A 21,157-nucleotide genomic window follows, 5' to 3' on the forward strand; every position below is an offset into this window, starting at 1 on the left:
CAGACTGTCAGTTCATCTTTGCTTTGCAGATAGACGAACCAATCAGGTTCTCAATGCAATTAACTTGCTAACAGCCAAGCTTAATTCAGATATGAAACAACTAACGAATACAAGACAATTAGCGTGCAACATAGTGCTGAACCAACTATACACCCACCTAAAATTTGCCATAGGTTCCATTGTCACTGATCGAGCTTAGGAATATAGCAGCTAGCTTATCTCACATCACCTTTCGAGTGACTTTCTAAAGTTGGCAAAAATGCAATGAGAACATAATATAAAAAAAAAAAGACTGCTAGCAGTCTAGCAAACCACTGCAAAACACAACTAGTGAAAAACGTATAAGATGACAATCTTGAAATCAGCACCCACTAAATAATCTTGCACTTTTCCATTTTTTATGTGGGAGAAAACAAAGAATGCGCTATGAAGATGCATAATAAAGGCAGACATATATTTGACCAGAACTGCATCCTTTGTTTACCTATAATCAGGTATTACAAAAAAAAATATAACATAGAAATTATGATAAAATGAACCTTGCAGGGTAACCAAGAAGTAACTTTGGTGAGATTGCAACAAGAGCAGCTAATACACTAGCTTGTCCATGAAGCGAATCGAGCTCAAGATTCATAATTTTACCCTGTTTTAAGCAAATTTGACAAGATGATAGAAGTTAGAGTACTAAAACTGTAGCATTGAAAGGTGGTGACAAAACAATAGTGAAGAAGTAGCAAATAATTTATAAAACGATTTTCCAAAAAGTCACTGAGAAATATATTACTCCACAAGAGCTAGATAACAAGCTATAGATAAGATCCATTGGAATTTTTAGGTCAATACTAAATTGCCAGACTTGTAATGACGGATAAGGGCAGTTTAGTAAACAGTACAAAGCCTGGTCCATCAATTCTGAAAGTGAAGCTCTGACCATCCCAATCCCGTACTCTGCTCTAGTTTCAGAAGTACGTATTACAGCCATTTTCACCGTGCAATGGTTTATAGTTATTTTTCAACAGCACAAAAAGATTAGGAGTATATCGTAACATGTTCACACTAAACAGCTGCTGTATTTTTTTCCTTTTTTTTTGTGACAAGTAAACAGAACGAGAGGCACCTACTGGCAATACAGCTTCTGTATATTATCTCCTATAGGAAAATTGTGCTGCAAGCCAGCAATATGCTAAATATTGCTTTAACATATTGGATTAAACTCTAGTTTCAACATCATAGTAACTGTGTTAATATTTATCGTTTTTTCATGCAATTTTGATACTAAAAAAACATAGATCACTCAGGGATCAGAATCGGTAGAGCTTGAGCATATGTTGGTTATTAACATATATTATTGGATATAACTATATATTCTGGATACTGGAAGTGAGCATAGCGAATAGCCAAATACAAATATGAAACTTGTAGGTAAAGATTAAACAACATTAGATGTGTATGGCAAGCAACTGATGAATATTATTATACCTTATCAAATGATAAAGTCTCTGTGAGGGCATGTAAGGTTGTAATACCATATGAAACTAAACCACCAACACAAGTAGGATCAACCTCTGCTAAAGCACGTAATGTTAAAGCTGCCTCAACACGAACCTATAAAATTGCAAAAGAGGAAATCAATTTGCAGGAGATGCCAAGGTATTGTAGCATAGTTAATCAAAAAAAGATAAAGCACATGTATTGCAAATAGAAAGTGATGTATTCAACTTTAAGTCAAATGAATTGCACTTAAATATTAGAAGATAAGTTTATATCAGTCTGTACCATATGGAATGTTCAAAAGTGCAGTTCAAGACAAGACATGCAAATAAACTAGGAATGTTTATCTTTCAAAGGCAGAAAGTATGACCACTTTATCAGTAATTAGGACTAAATATGGAAAAGTTTCTCCATATATCCAAGGTTGTCAGTATCCCAATACGTATCATACTCCCTCCATCCGAAAATAAGTTCATTTCTAGCCTCTACCATTTGTCCCAAAATAAGTTCACTTATATCCCCTTACCTATCCACCCATCAATACTACTCTGTGATAATTTGAACACCAATGGCTAGAAATGAAGTTATTTTGGGACGAAAGTTGTAGTATCTTATCGATACTACGATCCTACCAAGCTAAAATGATACCCGATCCCACCATGCCTCCTAATTTTCGTAGTATCCCCGAATATTATTATTACCTAATATAATAATGTAATATCCATTACAAATACACAAATATTGTTACTACCTGATCTATTCAACCAGGAATTCGACCTGTTATTAACGCCAGTATTTCTGCTTTCAGAGTAATGCAGTGAAATAAGCAGTTGGCAAATCAAAACTGGAAAAGCTCAATTCACATTTCACAAAGATACAAGCCTTTGGACAATTCACCTCTGATCTGGGTAAATAACTAAGAATCAATTAGAAAAGGTTCAACCATTACTGGAATTTCTTGTACAATCCCAACAGAACCTCCTAGCGGACAACCTTTTTATGTAAAGGTAGGGTTTTAAATTTTACGGAAGAAGATCAAGTTTTCCCTTTGATGCTCACCAAACAGTCCGGTTTGTTTCCGTGGATCACAGTGAGCATTCTTGGTAATACAATGTCAGAATAATGCATACTGATACCAGGCTACCTGTGTAATTTACTCCAAACTATTTTATAGGTGTTTAAAAAAAGAACAGATGAAGAGCGGACTATGATGCATACCCACAGAGTAAAATATGAAAGTACAATGGCGCAAGGAACTGAAGGAAGTAGTTCTGCACCTACAAAACTACATGTTCATTTACCCTCAATGAGATATTTGGCCATTAAAGTTAAAGTAGCATAATTCTACAGTACACATCTATGATGTTTACTGGGTCTGTTATAGAAGAGATGATATGAAGTTGTAAACAGCCTAACTCATGTACTTGTAAATCTTAATAGAAGAAAATGAAAATGCCAGGGAAGCTATGTCATAACATACGTGAGCTGAAGAGTGGGATAATGCTGCGACTACTGTATTGTCAAGAATATCCTTGAATTCAGATGGAACCTGCACGATAGGAAATGTGATGCATGTATAGCATTGGTAAGAAATGCCCAATAAGGACTTTCAGCTCTTGCCAAAGATAAGATAAACACACACTTAAAGTAATTGCAAATGCATAAAATATGCTATTGTTACCATAATCACTTGGTTGGGTTATCCCATTGGAGGGTGTAAACAAAAAATAGAAGCCAATTAATGATATGAAAGTGTAAATACCTCACCCAAGCTTCTTAACAGGTAAGACAGAATGCGTAATGTTGCCACTCTCATCAGGGCTGTATAATTTGAAGACTCCAACTGTACACAGCCATGCACATAAAATTATAATGTAATAAACTCAAATATATTTAACTGTTTTTGGATCAAAAATAATTTGTCAAACCTTTCTTCCCAGAAATACCAAAAATTCACGTTGTGTCGGCTCTGTCATCTGGTCTGCAACACCAACTCGGAGAACATATAGAACACATGCCTGGGAAATTAAAATATAGGAGCAATAAGAAACTTGAACTGAAGTTCAGGTCCAATAACATTACAGTACCAATATTTCATATGCCACACTTGCTCAACAACATAACACCAGTATTAGAAGCTTTTTGAGAATAACCATGCCACTGCTGGTATTTACCAGCTGATTCCAAAGAATATCAAAGCAAAATTTGGTTAGATGCCAAATAATGTTTTCTCAGATGGTTCAAAAATCCATCTAAATTTTCTATCTCGGAAAGGGAATTGTTTTAAAACAGCTAAACCAAATTGTGAATTAGGCTACCACCTCACATTTCATGAAATCATAAAAATCATGTTGAGACCAAAACAAACAAAATGGATTACCAATGCATGTGGATCAGGAGAAGCATTCCCTTGGAGAATTTCCGTAACTTGTACAGCATAGTTTTGAAGTTCACTATCTGGGGTACCATATTTCATATGAATCATCTGCACCACATAACCCTTGTTAAAGGCAAAAACATCATAAAAAGATGAATTGGGATGCCAAACCATTATAATTCAAAGAAAAAGAGAGAACCTCATAATGTAAAATGAAAACATAATTGAGTTTCATATGGCTGAATGAGTGGGTAAGATAAACTGTACAAATCGTCAGAACAGGAGAAAATCTACATGATGGTCATACCAGTACATCACTTGGAATAAGATGCTAGAAAGCACTTCTGGAGACATATAATGTAGAAGGATTCTAGATTATTAGATATTCTGCACAGAATTTCTACAGATTGTACATACAAAAAGGTGTGTTGGCTAAAAATAAATAGAGTAAATTTCACAAATTTACAACTTTAGAGATGAAACTCAAATAAGTACTACCCCAAAATATAAGTAGTTCTGGGGTTGGACATGAGGATATTAAGAAAGTAGGTAAAATTAAATAGGAGAAGGTTGTGATTGGTTGAGAAGAGGAAGTAGGTGCAGAAATTAAAAGGTGGAAGGTTGTGATTGGTTGAGAAGAGAATGTAGGTGGAGAAATTAATATATTTTAGGACAAATTTTGAATGTTAGAAGTTGTTAACTTGTTATATTTTGGGTCAGAGGGAGTGTTTATTCTCGTGGCACAAAACTACAACTTCAGAAGAAATATTATCAAGAAACTAAAACTCTGACACATGCCAACTTGACAGCTAGGTCCCACTTGTACTAGTTTGGAGGCTACGACATTGATGTTACATACTACCTCCGTCCCAAAATATAGCTTGTCCAGATTCATAGTGCTAGGAAATCCTTGTCCAGATTCGTCGAACTAGGAAATGTCTCGTTCAATCCTAGGTTCTTATGTTGTGGGACGAAGGGAGTATTACACATTGGCCTGCTATGGAAGGGCCAACCTGGCAATGGCCTCCAGCAGCAACACAGCCCACGTGCAGCATGTGTGTCCCACATGCAGCGTGCATGACTCCCTGAGCAGGAGTATAACCATTCCGGTCGGATACACGCTCAGCCGGCGCAGCTATAAACCAATGTTGAGGGTAGAGCATAAACAGAAGAAGAAGAACCCAACCACGTTGGCATGGCTGTTCTGCTGCTAGCGGTCACAGCCAGGTTGGCCTCTGTGCAGCAGGTTGATGTGTAATCCTTAATAGTGTTGTCCAAGCCTCCAGAGTATGACAAGTAACGGAGTTGTAGCTTCTTGACAATATTTCTTGTACAAGTAGTTTTGTGATAAGGGAACATATTGTTGTAGCTTTTTAATAGTTTCATCAGTAAAGTGTAGGTTGATGAAATTACTCACATAAATTTTGGCTTTTTTAAATGTGATTTTGGACTTCACCAAGAAGATTCCATTTGCACTTATTTTTATTATTATTTTCAGTGGTAAATGAGGAATTTTCTCAATATAATAAAATAAAATGCTACCCAGATGAAATGATGCAGCTTATTGCCACACAAAATATAGCTTTGTCAGTAAAATGGCATTTCGTTGGACAAGTACCATCTCCTCGTTTGCCTCTAATCAGTCCAAGTAAGTTGATGACCATATCCGATGCAACATCATGTGCTCATGACCTCTGCATCAAAACCCCCACCTTGCCACTCCTGGACCCTGGTATTCTCCACTCACTGGTGATGTAGCTGCAGGAGATCATTGAACTTAATGCAGCTGCTCCACCATGGCATTATTGCCAACTCCCTTTGTCATTGTTGTGTCAGTCAATTACTTACCTGTAGTGCCAATCCTTTTCAATAACATTGGTGCACCTTCATTTTCCTTTATCCCTACTTACAGCAAGATAACCACTATAATCACCACCTGGCGTGGGACTAGAATGCACCTGAGCAGCTGAGCTTAGCTCAACTGAAGGACATACAGAAACAAAACAACAAGGGCACTTGGAGAGTAAAAAGAGAAGGGCGAGCACAAAATGTCCTCGAGAATGACATTTGTTGATGAACCTATTGGACTTGGACTCTATCTATTCCATGCTGTTGTCAAGAAGTAACCTAGATAAAGCTCTAGAACACATGCTATATAGTAACAACCTGTTGTTGCACCTGCAGCTACAAGTGAGCAATGCTAATCGCGCTTGTCTCATTAGGAAGTAACATAGTAGATGCAGGCATTCAGGCAATGTCCAAAGGGGCCACTTGTAGCCAAGTGCTCTAAGTAACCATAGATGCAATAGTCCTCACTCAGCCTCAGCACTTGAATGGGAAACTCCAGCAATCAAGAAAGGACAGAGACACAACAAGAAAAGCCTAATGATCAAAAGGATCACTAGCTTAGGTCATATCAAGATATACCTGGTGTTGCAAGGAGTTGGGACCAAGATAAGAAAAGGCACAGAGTGATGGTCCCAGGAAGATACCACAGAACCCAAAGGAGGTAACTATAGTGGTGCATGTGGGTGTAGAAGCGAACTAACTTAGAATGTGAACACGTGAGCTGTTAGGATGAGTGGTGCAAGGTAAATCAATGCCCCCAACAAGGTGGCAATAGCAACAAGAAAGTAGGCTTCTTTACACAGGTACCAGTGATAGGTCAAAGCTGAACGAACCACTCACTGAGATGTTTCTCCACCAAGTCAATGTAGTAGCCCCTGCGGTGGATAGGGTTAGGGTTTGGGTAGGGAAGGGCTATTTGATGCGATATTGGAGTCAAGATTCTTTTCCAGCCTATGGCTAATGGTCATCATCATATATATAAAGCACGCATATTCTGTACAGAACATCAGAGTGGCATTAAGCCAAACCAATATTTCAGGTGTATTTACTAAGCGCCGATCTTTTGAGTGGAATGTACCTTAAAACCCTTACTTTTCATCGCTTGATAAAAATACATTGTATGCACAAGATAATCCAGAATGTTTGTTCTGTATAAGCCCACTACACTTCCATTTCACACTTCCACACGTGCATTACTACATTTGACTATTGTATTTGTTTCATTTTCACTAAGAAATTTTTGTTAATAACTTTTAGCTACAACTATTCTATAGTTAAGTAGCCCACATATGTTTGCTATCTTATATATTTCCAATGTTTTCTTTTTCAAGCTACCTTCTCATCATCTTCCATATCTTGCATATATTTTCCATATCTTATATATTGCATATCTTGCATATATGAATCTAGATGACAAATGTCTAGATTCATTAACATTTATATGAACGTGGGTAATGCTAGAAAGTCTTATAACCTGAAACGGAGGTAGTAGTAAAGATTTGTCCTTTTACAAATAAATATTTACCTGCAAAAAGAACACCCACGATAAAGCCAGACCAATCCGTAATTTCTTTGCATTGGCTCCATTTGCTGGAATTGAAAAAACAAGGAACATTACACTCAATGCACATGATCATGGACTATTCATACACCCAAACTAATTTGTTCATATGTAAAATAGTCTGCATACTTAGGCCAGGTTTGGATCCAGGGACTAAACTTTAGTCCATGATTTGACAATGTAGTGCTACAGTAAATATGTGTTAATCATGGACTAATTAGGCTTAATAGATTCGTCTCGCAAATTAGCCTCCATCTGTGTAATTAGTTTTGTAAGTAGTCTATGTTTAATACTCCAAATTAGTGTCCAAGCATCCGATGTGACAGGGACTAAACTAGGATCCAAACACCACCTTAAACTAGCAATATTTTTATAAAGTGTGTCATAGGTTATATAGCAAAAAAAATCTAAGCATTTCAGAAAATAAAGAAAGTAATGCTTCGTCTCCAGTATTGGGAATGCTAGTTCCCATACATTATGAGGCAAGAACATAACCAAAAGGATCAATGTTTGTTTTCTATACAATACTAGTTGAGAATGACAAAGCTCAATAACAGGTTGAATAACTATGGTTGGATTGACATTTCAGTAAGCACATAATGTAACTGGCACGTTTAACTTTCTGCCTTTCAAGATGCTCTCATGATAGTTTCCTTTCTGAAAAGGAAAAATGTTCATATGATCGGATAGCAAAAATTGGTATCATTTGAGTTTGGCTACAAAAATGTAAACATTCATGTATTTAGGTGTTTTTAATCATATGACAGGATTCAGTTTACCTCTGACAAATGGTAAAATCAAATGCTTCTGTAGACCATCATCAAATTTCTTTCCAGAAGTGCTTTGCTTTTTCACTCCTTTCTTTACCTATCAATGCAATCATATATAAATAAACCGGTAAGAAACAGTTAGGAAAAATGTAAATTTCGCACACCTGAGCATCTGGGTTAACCGCAAGAGCAAGCAAGGAACCAAGCGCTTCCGCAAATGAATCTCTAACTGCTGACACATTATCCTCCAAGCCCTTTAGCATGTCATTAATCAACGAACAGTATCAGGACTATCAGCTTAAAAAAACATAGCAACAACTAGCTCTCAACATGCATTAAGAATGAGAAACAAGGTTAGCAAATACCTTAACGCAACAAGACATAGAAGTATCAATTTCAGCCATCCCCAACCCAGGCCCACCGATATTAGCGAAGGCCTTCAAGCATCGAGCAGCCGCTACTCTGACAATGAATGATTTATCACTCACACCTCCTCGCATGATAATGCGGAAAGCCTCCAAATAAGCTGCACCACTACCACCACCACCAGAACCTTCCAATGCATTCTCAAGCAAGAGGAGTGCATCTTGTCTCACAAAGTCCTGATGTTTCATTTAAGAGAACTGTCAAAATCCTTTTACAGGTAGAAATGAGGCATGACCAACAAAAACAAAAAGGCTGACATCAATCACAATAGTTTTTAAGAGTTTTATGGTTCCACTGGGATACAAAAAAAGAATGAAAGAAAATTTTCCACAAGTAAATGCATTGAAGATTTGTGGTAAGTTCCACCATATTGTTTCAATCCTTATTTACAGAAAAGAAAAATCAAAAAAGATACATGCATCGTAACAGATCTGCTGTACTGCAAGAGAAATCCACAAAAAGACTTATGGATAGAAAACAAAGTTAAGATAGTTTTTCTATAGAAGAATATGAAGACACCAAAAAAAGGATGAAAAGACAGTAAAGAAAGTGCAGGAGAAGATAACCTCATGGTACTTCATGAGTTTTGCTACAATATTTGATGTCTCAATTAAGCCTGCAGTAATCTTGTGTCCAAATAAGCGGTAAATTTCTCCCAGACATTGCGCTACACCTGTTAGGAAATATTGAGTTTTTTTTAGAAGGAGAAAAAAAGTGGATGTGCTTACTTAGATTTCAACATTGTACATCATTAAATGTGTTGCTTGCCCAAGATTGTTTAGTCCAGGATTTGCAATAACTTTAGCATGGGATCAAGGGCCTAGCTAAGAAGATATGGCAGTATACCAGTATGAAACCTAGCTTGTACTAGTCTAATTCATTGAAGTTCAAGCAGTAGTTTTAGGCTTAATACAATGGTAGCCATTATGTCAGTCTATTTTAGGATTATATTTTTAATAGTTTTTGTAAACATATAGTTTGAAAAGGTAATGATAAAACATGCGCATTTGAGATTTGGAGACTGTCAATGTCCAAAGCATCAACTAAAAAATAATGGAATTCTAGTTTCCGATGCAATTTAAAAGAAGTTAAGAAAAAACTAGACAATATGAATTACAATTGCTGACCTGCATAGGCCATGGGATCCGTTCTTTTTCCATCTACCAACCACCCTTGGAGGGTACTCGCTCTTGAGTATACCGATATTGCATCACCTCTCTCGATTATCCTCCCCATTGCTGACGATGCCAATCGCCGAACAGGGCGACGAGCCCCAAGGAAAAGCAAGGATTGGAGAGCATCCTCACATTTCCTTTGCCAAAGCTGTATGGTCTCCTGAATATTATAGGATGTCAGGACCGCCAAAACACAAATTTCAACACCGGAGTTACTAATCCAGTATTTCTGCATATTACTGCTTTTTAGGTAAACATAATCCGAAATTAAGCCTGCAGATGTTGACTCACGCAGTAGAAATTTGCTCTAAGTTGACTTAATGCGGGCAGGAAAGGAGAGACTGGTTTTTCTTTCACTAAGTTCTGAATATTTTTGAGACATGCTCCATGGTTTTGGTTAATTTAGAACACAAGCACCCGAGCATGGTCACATAAAATTGTTTGTTCGATACTTCAATTGCCATCTTATGATGTTAGTACAACTGCACAAGCCTGGAATACTACGACGCAACCGCCAGGGCAACTCACAAGAGATCCATCCAATCCACGCGGCTCCAAGAACAAGAAAGCTCCGCATACGCAACGCCATTCGTTGCGCCACCGAGAGAGAGAGAGAGAGAGAGAGCATGGGCGGGCGTGGGATCTGGGGCGCTAGCGCTAGGGATATAATAGAGGGAGGGAGAGGTGGTATGGTAAGAATGACCTTGGGGGCCTCGTCGAGGGCGGAGGAGAGCTCGGAGAGGAGGTCGAAGCAGAGGAGCGCGTCGGGGGGCTTCTGCCTGGCCGACGCCACCACGGACTCCAGCTGCGCCACCAGCGCGCCGAACCGCGACAGCGGGATGGGCTCGCCGGCGGCGCCACCGCGCTTCGCCATGGTGGGGAGGAGAGAGGAGGAGGGTGGTGGTAACGGGAGGGCTACCGGTTCGATCGAGATCTAGGTGTGCTGGTGCTGTGATCTGGGAATCGTCGGGGGGTTGGGGGCCGTTGGGCGACGGACCGTCTGCTCGTCGAGCTCATCGGACGGTCCAAACGGTTTACGGACTGTTTATTTTGAGCTCTTTTTTTTTATTTTGACCATGCTTTTTCACGAAGTGCTTTTTATAAAAACTGTACTCCGTAATAAAGTAAATCAATATTTTAATATTACAAAATTATTAGTTAATATTTGAGTCGTTATATGCTAATGATCACCTATAGTGTTTTCCGTACCAGTGAGTAATTGATTGGTCAAGCATCTGATTTAGCTAGGGCTTACCGGCTATAGACTTTGTGCGTCAGTGTGCTCATTAATTACCCAATTAATTCACCAGGACAGTAAGGATGGAGCGGCTCATTTTACGATTGACAAAGCTAGAACGCTCCCGAAAATGAGTCTATTGATTATCTCCCAATTGGTTGGATCGTAGGGGCGATGATTTACTTCACGGGCAAGGTCTTTGGTTCAAGTCCAGGATGGCCCAGCTGCGCCAGGGCGATTACCACGAAAACCATGTGGTTACCGCAAGATATACTGTGGTTTTAAAAATTGAGAAGATTACTGCATGTGATAACCTGATAATCACACGGTTTTATAAACCCTGGATTTAACTATATTTAACTAGGGTTATTTGTCTTTTTACTCCCAAATTTAACAGTTAAGGTTAGTAAGAATTAACGGAACAAGAGCAAACGGTTTGATTTGTTTCAAAGCCATTGTTTAGTTCCCAACTTTTTCTTCAAACTTTTAACTTTTCCATCACATCAAAACTTTTCTACACACATAAACTTCCAACTTTTTTTTTCAAACTTCCAATTTTAGTCTTTAAACTTCCAATTTTGGCGTGGAACTAAACACACCGAAAAAAAAGTAGGGGTAAAAACGAAAGAATAAAAAACAAGGGCAAACAATATTGGACATCAAAGCAAGGGAAAAAACAAAATTGCCCCTTTTAGAAAACTCCGAAAAACACCAGTACGCAATTCTAAGAAAAGAGAACCACTTCAACAAAGACTTTTGAGCACTTTTCTTATTCCTAGACATTTATGCAGCATCCCCTTAATAGTATGGCTTTCCTATTGACCCAAGTAAATGAAAATTTACAATTTACCAATAGATTTTGTGCCGCTTTCATCAAAACTCCATTCATAAGAATATTGCATCGAACATCATCTCATGGGGGGCTAATGTTCCTTCAGACTTTCTCAATTGTAAGCATTTGTCCTCACTAATCTGATTGCCATTGACCATCAAAATAGGAGGCTAGATGCACTTCCAGTTGCACAAGTTTTAACTTGTTCATCCGAAAGGTAGGAGTATTGCGGGAATTAGTGACATTATTTATTAACATAAGCATGGTGCTTAGGTTAGTTAAATGTCGTTAGATGTGGGTATGCTCCACGAAAAGTGAGGTAGACATCTGGTGGTGACAACCATGTCCGTCCCTTGTATTCCTCCACGCTCTGGTATGACCTAAGAGTTCGTAAATTACCATAACCACGTTGGTAGACTAATAGGGAGTGATCGAACTAAGTCCTAGCCTAGTTTGTTAGTACTTCCTCCGTTTCACAATGTAAGACTTTCTAGCATTAGCATCTATATGAATGTGAGCAATGCTATTATGTATAGATTCATTAGCATCTATATGAATGTGAGCAATGCTAGAAAGTCTTACATTGTGAAACGGAGGGAGTATGTGTTAAATGTAAACTAAACATTAGCAATATACAAGTACACACGAACCTTAGCTTTCTATAGTTCATTATTAGAGATGAATCTCCTGTGTGTCACGCTAGTCCACATGAGTAGATTGGATCTATATCAGTGTAGGTGCAACGCGGCGTGTGAATAGAACATGGCGCATATTGTCGAATGATCAACCCCCATTACGGTTTCCTGTTGCCCCTTATATAGGTGCGGAGGCCACCGGCTAGAGATGGTGAGGTATCCCTTATAATCTGGGTACCTATCATCTATTTACATTGGATAAGACTGACTGTCTAATCTTCAATCTTTCTTAAAACAAGTGAACCCGACGGACCCAAAGCATATAGTCCATCCCATACGACAAGCTCCAAGAACCATCCCGTGGATACTCAGGCATCATGTACCCAACAGTAATTTTTGAGTACTAAGTTTGATGAAGACTCCGAAATTGATGAAGTCCGCTAGAAGAAGAGGTGAGACTAGCTAAGTACACATCCCCAGCCTAGCCGAGTCAATCTCCCTCAGCCGAGTAATTGTTTCCTTGGGGAGGTATTGTAAACTTTATCAAAAAGATCTTTTGGGCGGAATTTCACCAATGCGGTTCGGCTGTCAATAACGCCATACTCCAAACCAGGCTTGAAGAACACGATGTTTTCATGATGCCACGGCACAATATTTTGGTGTGATCCTACACAATATGCCCGAGAATCCTGTCTTTAACTCGACCGTAGCCTAAGTAAAGGCTATGGTCAAAGCCGCCGTCGTCCAACACCAAGAGATGGCGCCAACCGTCTTCAACACAGAAGCTGAGTCGTCAAGACAATTATTCTGTGGATTCCATGGTGCCATGTGCCCTACAGGGTTGGCAATTTTGCTACGGAATAGCTATATTTATGGTGTTATATATTTTTTTTAAAAAAGTCAACATGTATTTACATTGTAAGTCCCTAAATCACGTATGTAATTTTATTATTTTTTTAATGTAAGTCACAAAATTACACATGTAAATAGAAAATAGAGTGTAAAGTAGGGTGTAAGTAATAAGGTGTAAATTAGCAAAAAAGAATGTAATACTTGATTTCCTCGGAGAAGGTAGTAAAGCAATTTACTGTTAAACGCTAGTAACAAAGCAAAGAAGATTGGATAGTCACAGTGTGTGGAGAAATTGAACGACCGAAAAGAGGCACAGCCGAATACTTGCGGATCAATCGGACGGCTAGTAATACCGACCGTAATCAGCTCAGAAATCTGTCGAAATCTTGTTAGCAATTCCGTTTCCGTTTTGCTACAGTTAGTTTTGTGTTGGGTTGGATTCTAGCAGGCCCGCGTGCCAGTGGGTGTGCGCTCGTCAAACCCGAGAGGAAGAAGAAGGCGAGGCCAGATAGGCAGGCAGGCAGATTAGAGGCAAGGCAGGCAGGCAGGCAGGGCTCGAGCTCCCCCTTCCCACACCCATGTCCTCCTCCGCCTCCTGCCTCGCCCCTCCCCCTCTTCGTCTCCCGTGCTCCTCCTCCTCCTCCCCCTCTCCCGCCGCCGCCGCGAGGTTCGGTTCTCGGAGGAGGGCGGTAGCCGCGGCTGCTCCGGCCAAGGTACGCCGCGCCCGCCCCTCGATTCCGGCTTGATGCGTGCGTGCCGGGGAGTAATTTGAGGTTCTCTTGTCTCTCTCTCAGGGATGGAGGCTGGTGCGCGTCTCCTGCTTCAGGCAGGAGGATGTCCCGACGACGTCTGACGACGGGCCCGGCTTCGAGCACATCTCGCGGCCGGAGAGCTCGCGGGGCGCGGAGGCGAGTGGGGAGGAGGGGGAAGGGGAAGGGGAAGGCTCGAGCGGGCAGCGTGAGCGCGGTTCCGGGGAAAGGGATGATTGGTTCCTCAGAGCGCAAGAGGTTAGCCCTGATTGTTTTTTTCTAGTTGCAAAGCATTCCATTCGAGCTCCTTTTTGTGTTATGAGGAATGGTAGTCAATTCAGATTTAGAAATGCTATTTACTCCCTCCGTTTCATGTTATAAGACGCTTTGATTTTCTTTCCTAGTCAAACTTCTTTAGGTTTGATTAAGTTTGTAGAAAAAAAATAGCAACATCTACAACATCAAATTAGTTTCATTAAATCTAACATTGAGTGTCAAAAGTTTCAATGCATGTTTGTTTTGTCTTAAAAATATTACTATATTTTTCTATAAACTTGGTCAAACTTAAATAAGTTAAACTAGGAAATGTCAAAATGTCTTATAATATGAAACGCACGGAGTAGTTAGATGCTAGCAAATGGACTGTGCAAGGTACCAGCTGGCTGAACCAGTTTCTATACTCTCGTTTCACGTCACGATGCCTGCAATTGTGCAATTACCATTAGAAAACCATGAATCCATAGTTGCATTCTCTCAGTGCCTTGGATGTTTTATTACAGCGGCACATAGATCAGTGTTAAAACTTAATCTATTTAGTTAGATGGAGTTGGTCCACATTTACATATACTGTCCAATTCTTCTAATGCATAATAACTGAAATATGGGGTACACATGAAACACACTCTTATGTTATCCTCTATATGGTCTGTAAAATTTTAATTTTCTATCTACTTGCCTTAAAACACAGAAGCAAGGGAAAGAGCACCTTTTATACATTCAAAGGGAGAAAAGTTGTACATCTGTCTGCTTAACCTCTAAAAATGAGAGATCTGCTGGATAGGAACCTTAACCTATAGAGTAGAAGGATCATATGCAACCACAAGAGAGAAGTTGCTACACTTCCTGATGTTGGGAGAATTAGCAGTATCACCACCCACTTGCAACTCATATTTAAGAACCTCTGACGAACATTACAATCATGCCAATTCTTGCATTTCGACTTCTCTTAAAGGAAATAAGAATCTTGAACTTACCCTATGTAAAATATTTGTACTTTCACGAGTTTATGGTACTGGTGATGTTCCACATCTTAGTCCTTCTTAACCAAGTAGATCTAGGCTTGTAGGCTTACTTCCGAACCAAGCTTAAGCCAAGGACTAAATACTGTACCTATCCTCATGAAAAAAGCTGAAGCCTGTTGTGGGATTATAGCTGCAGCTTGCTTCACCCAGCATTTTGGGATTAACTAAGAAACTTGTTTATTAATCTTAACACCGAGCTGTATAAGTTACTTTTTATGATGAGCACAGTCAAAGTGCAATCGAGGCTTTAGCAGGCAATCTTTTTCCTTGTTATCAAAATGAACAAAAATCTAGATCACTTTATTTTTATTTTTTTTCTCACTAGCAACCTTTTCCTTTACACTTTGCGTTGTACCTAGAGAAAATAATTAATATTTTTCATTAAAAATCAGCTTTTCATGACTGCCAACAGAAGGATAAATGAAAGCTTAATAAATTAGCAACAAATCTCCCAAAAGAATAACTTAATCAATAGGTTTAGCCCTGAATTGTGATTCTTTTTTTTTATGTATATATAGTGGACGTAGCAGAACATTCTAATCTTCTTGCTAAAAAAGTTACTTGTGCATACTGTCCCATCACTAGTTTACAATGCAATTTACTCATACATACATTGTCAGCTAGTCTTGATATTGTATTTTCTTGTCTTCAGTGTTTGTCTTTGTCGACTCCTTATCATCACGTAGGCTTTGTTTTTATCTTAATTTTATAATTTGTCTTGCAGATAAAGAGAAATTTACGAGAAAGAATATTCAGATTTCAGACTCAACGATGGACTGTACCTTGGACCGGAAAAACCATTGCTCAGGTTAATTCTTTACTTCTTCAATCCATGCTCTCGGTGCTCCTTTGTCTATTGCAGTAATAGACACTAGTAGACAGCTAGCTTACAACTGATTTTATCTTAAATGTGCATCATCTACTTAAAATGGGAGTATGCTATAAAGATGTATTGCGCATCTAGTGTTGATATGGATTGAAACATGCTATCTGTTATGATCCTAGGATCATCAAAGGGTAAACATCCATCCAGAGGGAGGCCGGAAGTAGAACAGCGGTATGATGGAGGGCCTCCAACTGGAGAGGAATAGATCTAGAATAGCTGGCCATATGAGAGGCCAGAACTGCAATTAGAGGCTAGAAACATGTTCAGTCATCTTTCCTTGCTTAATGAACATAGATACAACCTCATCCTTGTATAGATGGATGATTTCTCTAAAAAATATAAATAGATCTGATGATTGACCCTTAAGAAACTTATCTCTAAGATACAGGAAATAGATGATTACTCAATCTAATCTTAACTCTGAAATAAGATACCTAAAATTGCTGTACAGGAAATCTGAGGCTGTGTTCATGCACATGAAATTTTACACATGAATTGTAATTCCTGTAAGCGACACTTAATGTGCTGAATGAATGGAGATCCAATTCAAGATTTTTATTTTAGCATTGTACTGATTTGTTTACATATGGCTTCTTAGTTGTTAGGTTGTAGATGATATCACTATCTTTTATTTAATATTTATGCAAACAAACTAACACTTTTTTCCTTCAATGCATGTTCCATTTTTAGTTATGATTATCTCCAAAAAAAAGTTATGATATGTATTCTAGTGAGGTATTGACGCATGATAGAAAGGGTGATTGGTGGGCATATCGCAAGAGGCCTCATTCAACTTTTCCTTCTCACAGGGTGTATATTGGCTATGAATTACCAGGCTAAAGTTTATTAGTCAAACCAATGCTGTTGACTAAGTCAAATGATCTAGTTTACATAAAATGTGGCAAAATAGCTTAGGACATATAAGCTAAATGATAGTAATATATATACACATGATACCGTATTCAACTATTCCTTCTTCTCACAGGGTATATTGGTTAAGGATTACCATGCTAAAGTTATTAGAAATTGATGTTGTGGATTAAATCAAATGATCTCTTAGCAGTTTACATAAAATGTGGTACTAAGATAAACTTGGTTACACTTACTGAATGCAGGTCATGATTTTATGGATTGCCACATTTTGGTTTGTGGGTTCCTGGATAGTGCCATTTTTGGCTCATGCTGCTGGCTTTAGCAAGGAATCATTGACACATAGGGGCCAAGCACTCTATAGCCTCTTGACGGACATAACTGAAGGCCTTGCTGGAATTGCTATTCTTCACCATTGTCTTGGTAGATTTCGTCCCCTTCCTCCAGGCTGGTTTGAGTTCAATTTGAAGGGCAGATGGTATTTGGATGTAGCGTTGGGGTGCCTGTTATTCCCGCTGGTCAATTTTCTCTCTCACATCAACATCAACCTAATACCAATGTCATCAGGGCCAGTCCCTGGGGTTTCCAGTGTAGAACAGTCCATTGTGGCCCGTGATCCAGTGGCGATGGTTTTGTATGCTGTGGTGGTCACTGTATGTGCACCTATATGGGAAGAGATTGTGTTCCGAGGTTTCCTCCTTCCATCTCTAACGCGTTACATGCCACTTCCATGGTCAATCCTGGTAAGCGCTGCAGCTTTTGCACTGGCACACTTCAATGCACAGAGGGTTATGCCTTTGGTTTTTCTTGGTGTTGTGATGGGAGGGGTCTTTGCAAGATCACGCAACTTGTTGGCGTCAATGGTGTTGCACAGCCTATGGAACGGTTTTGTGTTCTTGGATTTGATGAAGTGAGCTATTCTGGTGAGACTGCAACTTCGGGCACCTGAGACAAGTTCTACTAAGACTATGTTTTGCGTCTTTCGTGGAGATGATGAAGACCAGTCTATTCAGGACACAGGGGACACAAGGTGGTAGTCAGATTTTTGTGGAGAAATTGTGTAGAGTAAAGAGAAAAGAGCAGTTTGTTGGCGCGCTAGTGCAGGAGGAATAGTCTTTAGGGTGTTATTCCTTGGCCTGAGGCCCAGAAGCGTCTTTGTTGCTTTCGTGTAAATTACATACGCATGAGAATAATTGTCTCATCGTGTATAGATTTCCCATTTCGTATTAAATTGTGTATTCGTTTCCCCTAGTGTGGGCTCTGGAAAATAAATTCATTTAGCAAGACGGCCACTATGCATTCGACCGATTCTTTTGCCCATTAGATTAATAAGCTGTAGTGATTCTAAATTCAGAGAAAACTATCAGTATTATGTGTTGAGATGCTTTGAGCGATGTTATGTATCTAAACGTGAATGAGCATTGGTGGTGTTCTGCATATCTCGTGTGAGTTGTAAAAATCCAGGAGAATGCCTCGATCGATGGAATATTATTTTCATGGCTCTCTTACAAATTGTTGATGTTGCTGTTATATACTTTCACCATTTTGGAGATGCAGTTTTGAGACAACGATGCGCTGAAGCTGTAGAAGTACAATATTACCAGCTGTAAAGAGTTGCAACATTAGCAGAGCAACTTCAGTGGCAGATGCGTGAGTGCTTCTTTTAACTTTGCACCTGGGTATCATAAACATGATATTACTACTGGCTATTATTGGTTAATGACACCTACTACGTTTACTAATTTGCCACTAAAGGGAGCATGTTTTAAATTTTAATGCCACCGAAGGGGAGACATCAATTAATCTCGTCAAAGAATTGGTTGATGCAAAGACTATAGTAATAAAATCTACTCCTGCGAGAAGTATGACTCATGGGATTCATCTAACTGCAAACCTGACTCGATGTCTTACCATTACCAAGCATGTGTCGCTCATTTGTCTCCATCCACTTTGTTTCCATTAGTTTGATCCCAGCAAGAGCAGCAGCAACTTAGGACGGCAAAACCATGGCGCTGCTACCCCTAAAACTTGCCTCCATCTGCCCCAGCCCCATGTGAAACCATGTTACTCCATATTGTTGTCCCGTTCTGCGGACTGCAGCCTGTGAGCGAGAGAAGATCGTGTGTTCTCTGAACAGGGTGCAACAGAGCAAGTTAAAATGCATTCGAATACTGATTCAGTATTCACCATTTTTTAAACAACCCACACCAAGCAGTGCGAAGTTTTATATTAACACAGCAAAAGAAAATCACAAGATTCTAGGGTTGTAGCTGGAAAAAAAAAACAACACGCATCACTACAATCTGACAGCTCCTCAGACAATAGAAGCAACTAGTACCAAGCCGACCGCCTCTAAACGAGGCCGATTGCCGCTAGGTCTACAAGATGATCGCAAATGTCACACCAAAAACCAAAACCACACATCAGGTTGTCGACGAGTTTCAAGTTATCCTCAAATAGAGGGGTTCATGAGAGAGACAGAATGAGAGCGAAGGAGATCCACTCGTTTTTCGTGCCAACCTGATGACGACCTAGGAAACAAGCAGAAACCACTAGCAACAAAACCGAGGGAAGGCGGCAAAGACAGGGAACAAGGACCTCCTATACATTATACAACATCTCCAAGAAGGTCATGATGCCTTTAGCGCCACCGTCATCCGTCCATCCGAACTGGGTTTTCACTAGGAGAGTCATGCCAAGAAGGAGGCAGCCACTCGACAACACCGCAAGGGGGGTTCATGGTGCCCAGAGCCATTGTAGTTGTTGGCTCACGGAACCCTGAACTAAGCCTATAGCACCCTCTCTCGTACCTGCCATCACCATCCCAGAGCTTCATCACCCGAATAGTCTCTGCCAGCCCGTAGCTCTACTGCTCCAATGGACCCACCTTCGTCGGGTCTTCCGTACGACACTCTCGTAGCTGACAACTGTTGACCTAGCCGTTGGCGCTGTTTTTCTCGTTGCAATGCATGGGCCTTTTTTCTAAGTATCTATTAATATTTATTTACACAATAAATTAGCATGTGTTAGCATAATAGATTTATCTTAGTCTTTCTTCTATTTTTTTATTAGTGTGATCAAATAAAAAATAATTATATTTATCAAGAGATTATCATTAATATATACTCTCTCCGTTTCACAATATAAGACTTTCTAGCATTACCCATATTCATATATATATTAATAAATTTAAACACAAATATGCGTCTAGATTTATTAACATATGTATGAATATGGACAATGCTAGAAAGTCTTATATTGTGAAACGGAGGAAGTATATTATATTGCTTATGTTGAGCTTGACCTCGAACCAAGCTACTTCCTCCATTTCATAATGCAAGTCATTCTGGCATTGCCCACATTCATATAGATGCTAATGAATCTAGATGCATTAGACATATATATGTGTCTAGATTCATTAGAGCACCCGCAATGGTAAAGTAAGGTGCTCTCTATAAAATATGTACATCTCAGCAATAGAATAGATTAATAGTAAACCACCTCAATAGTATGTCTACATGGGTATCTATAGCTCTCTAATCCATTGCCTCGTTTTTCTCTATAGACTATCTCCAGGTTAGTAGATAGCTTTGCTCTCTCTCTTCATTTAATCTCTTTCAAGTAGGAAAATATGGTGACATGGATCTCTTGTAGAGAGCTTATAGATAACCATTGCGGGTGCCGTTAGCATCTATATGAATGTGATTAATGCTAGAAAGTCTTACATTAGAAAACGGAGGGAGTAGCTTAAAAGCCTGAAAGTGTAATAATTAAACTATTCCCAACCCAATAACTAGATGGTGTTCATAGTACTCCCTCCATTCCAAATTGATCTACATATTTTATAGGTACACTAAGACCAAGAAAAGCTAATAACTCTCTCATACTATATTTATTCTAACAATAAACTCAATGCATGCACCATCCCCACTATTTCCTAGCCAACAGCAAATCAAGATATTGCATGTGGGTAATAAAATACTTGTGTGCATAGATGCATGCATCAATGTCTATTTACTTCAATGCACAAATAACGAATAAACTTAATGAATGAACATAAATATATTAATCATTTAGGAATAACCTAAAAAAAACTATATGTAGATCAATTTGGAATGGAGAAAATATTAAATAAGCTGTCACCTAA

The 21,157-nt window shown here is 39.1% G+C and overlaps 2 protein-coding genes across 6 annotated transcripts in view; one reads left to right on the forward strand and one right to left on the reverse strand.

Moving 5' to 3' along the window:
• Positions 1–10,596, reverse strand: part of LOC4341123 (protein SWEETIE) — a 32,667-nt gene extending 22,071 nt beyond the window's left edge. For 4 of the 5 annotated variants that reach the window (XM_066311551.1, XM_015787726.3, XM_015787727.3 and 1 more), the window contains exons 1-13: positions 10,352–10,596; positions 9,601–9,808; positions 9,040–9,146; positions 8,413–8,649; positions 8,212–8,301; positions 8,057–8,144; positions 7,242–7,306; positions 3,872–3,976; positions 3,420–3,509; positions 3,254–3,334; positions 2,972–3,040; positions 1,480–1,605; positions 540–643 (exon numbers count right to left, since the gene is read on the reverse strand). In XM_066311551.1, the coding sequence (XP_066167648.1) occupies positions 540–643; positions 1,480–1,605; positions 2,972–3,040; positions 3,254–3,334; positions 3,420–3,509; positions 3,872–3,976; positions 7,242–7,306; positions 8,057–8,144; positions 8,212–8,301; positions 8,413–8,649; positions 9,040–9,146; positions 9,601–9,808; positions 10,352–10,522 (1,541 nt within the window). In that variant the 5' untranslated portion in view covers positions 10,523–10,596. Of the gene's footprint in view, positions 1–157; positions 264–539; positions 644–1,479; positions 1,606–2,971; positions 3,041–3,253; positions 3,335–3,419; positions 3,510–3,871; positions 3,977–7,241; positions 7,307–8,056; positions 8,145–8,211; positions 8,302–8,412; positions 8,650–9,039; positions 9,147–9,600; positions 9,809–10,351 lie in introns of those variants that run through there. The other variant, XM_066311552.1, reaches the window with a different exon arrangement.
• A 3,130-nt stretch (positions 10,597–13,726) lies between these two features.
• Positions 13,727–18,294, forward strand: LOC4341126 (uncharacterized). Its single transcript, XM_015785617.3, has 4 exons — positions 13,727–13,917; positions 13,999–14,211; positions 15,979–16,062; positions 17,256–18,294. Exons 1-4 carry the CDS (start codon positions 13,783–13,785, stop codon positions 17,922–17,924), a joined length of 1,101 nt encoding a protein of 366 aa, XP_015641103.1. The 5' UTR covers positions 13,727–13,782; the 3' UTR covers positions 17,925–18,294.
• Positions 18,295–21,157: the final 2,863 nt, after the last annotated feature.

This window comes from Oryza sativa, chromosome 6 (genome assembly GCF_034140825.1).
Source record: "Oryza sativa Japonica Group chromosome 6, ASM3414082v1".
NCBI lineage: Eukaryota > Viridiplantae > Streptophyta > Magnoliopsida > Poales > Poaceae > Oryza > Oryza sativa.

Excerpts from the sequence above, each read along its gene's own strand:
- LOC4341126 (XM_015785617.3), top strand. The coding sequence starts at position 13,783 with ATGTCCTCCTCCGCCTCCTGCCTCGCCCCTCCCCCTCTTCGTCTCCCG. Across the intron at positions 14,212-15,978 it reads GGTTCCTCAGAGCGCAAGAG|ATAAAGAGAAATTTACGAGA; the intron begins GTTAGCCCTGAT and ends TTTGTCTTGCAG. Across the intron at positions 16,063-17,255 it reads CCGGAAAAACCATTGCTCAG|GTCATGATTTTATGGATTGC; the intron begins GTTAATTCTTTA and ends TACTGAATGCAG.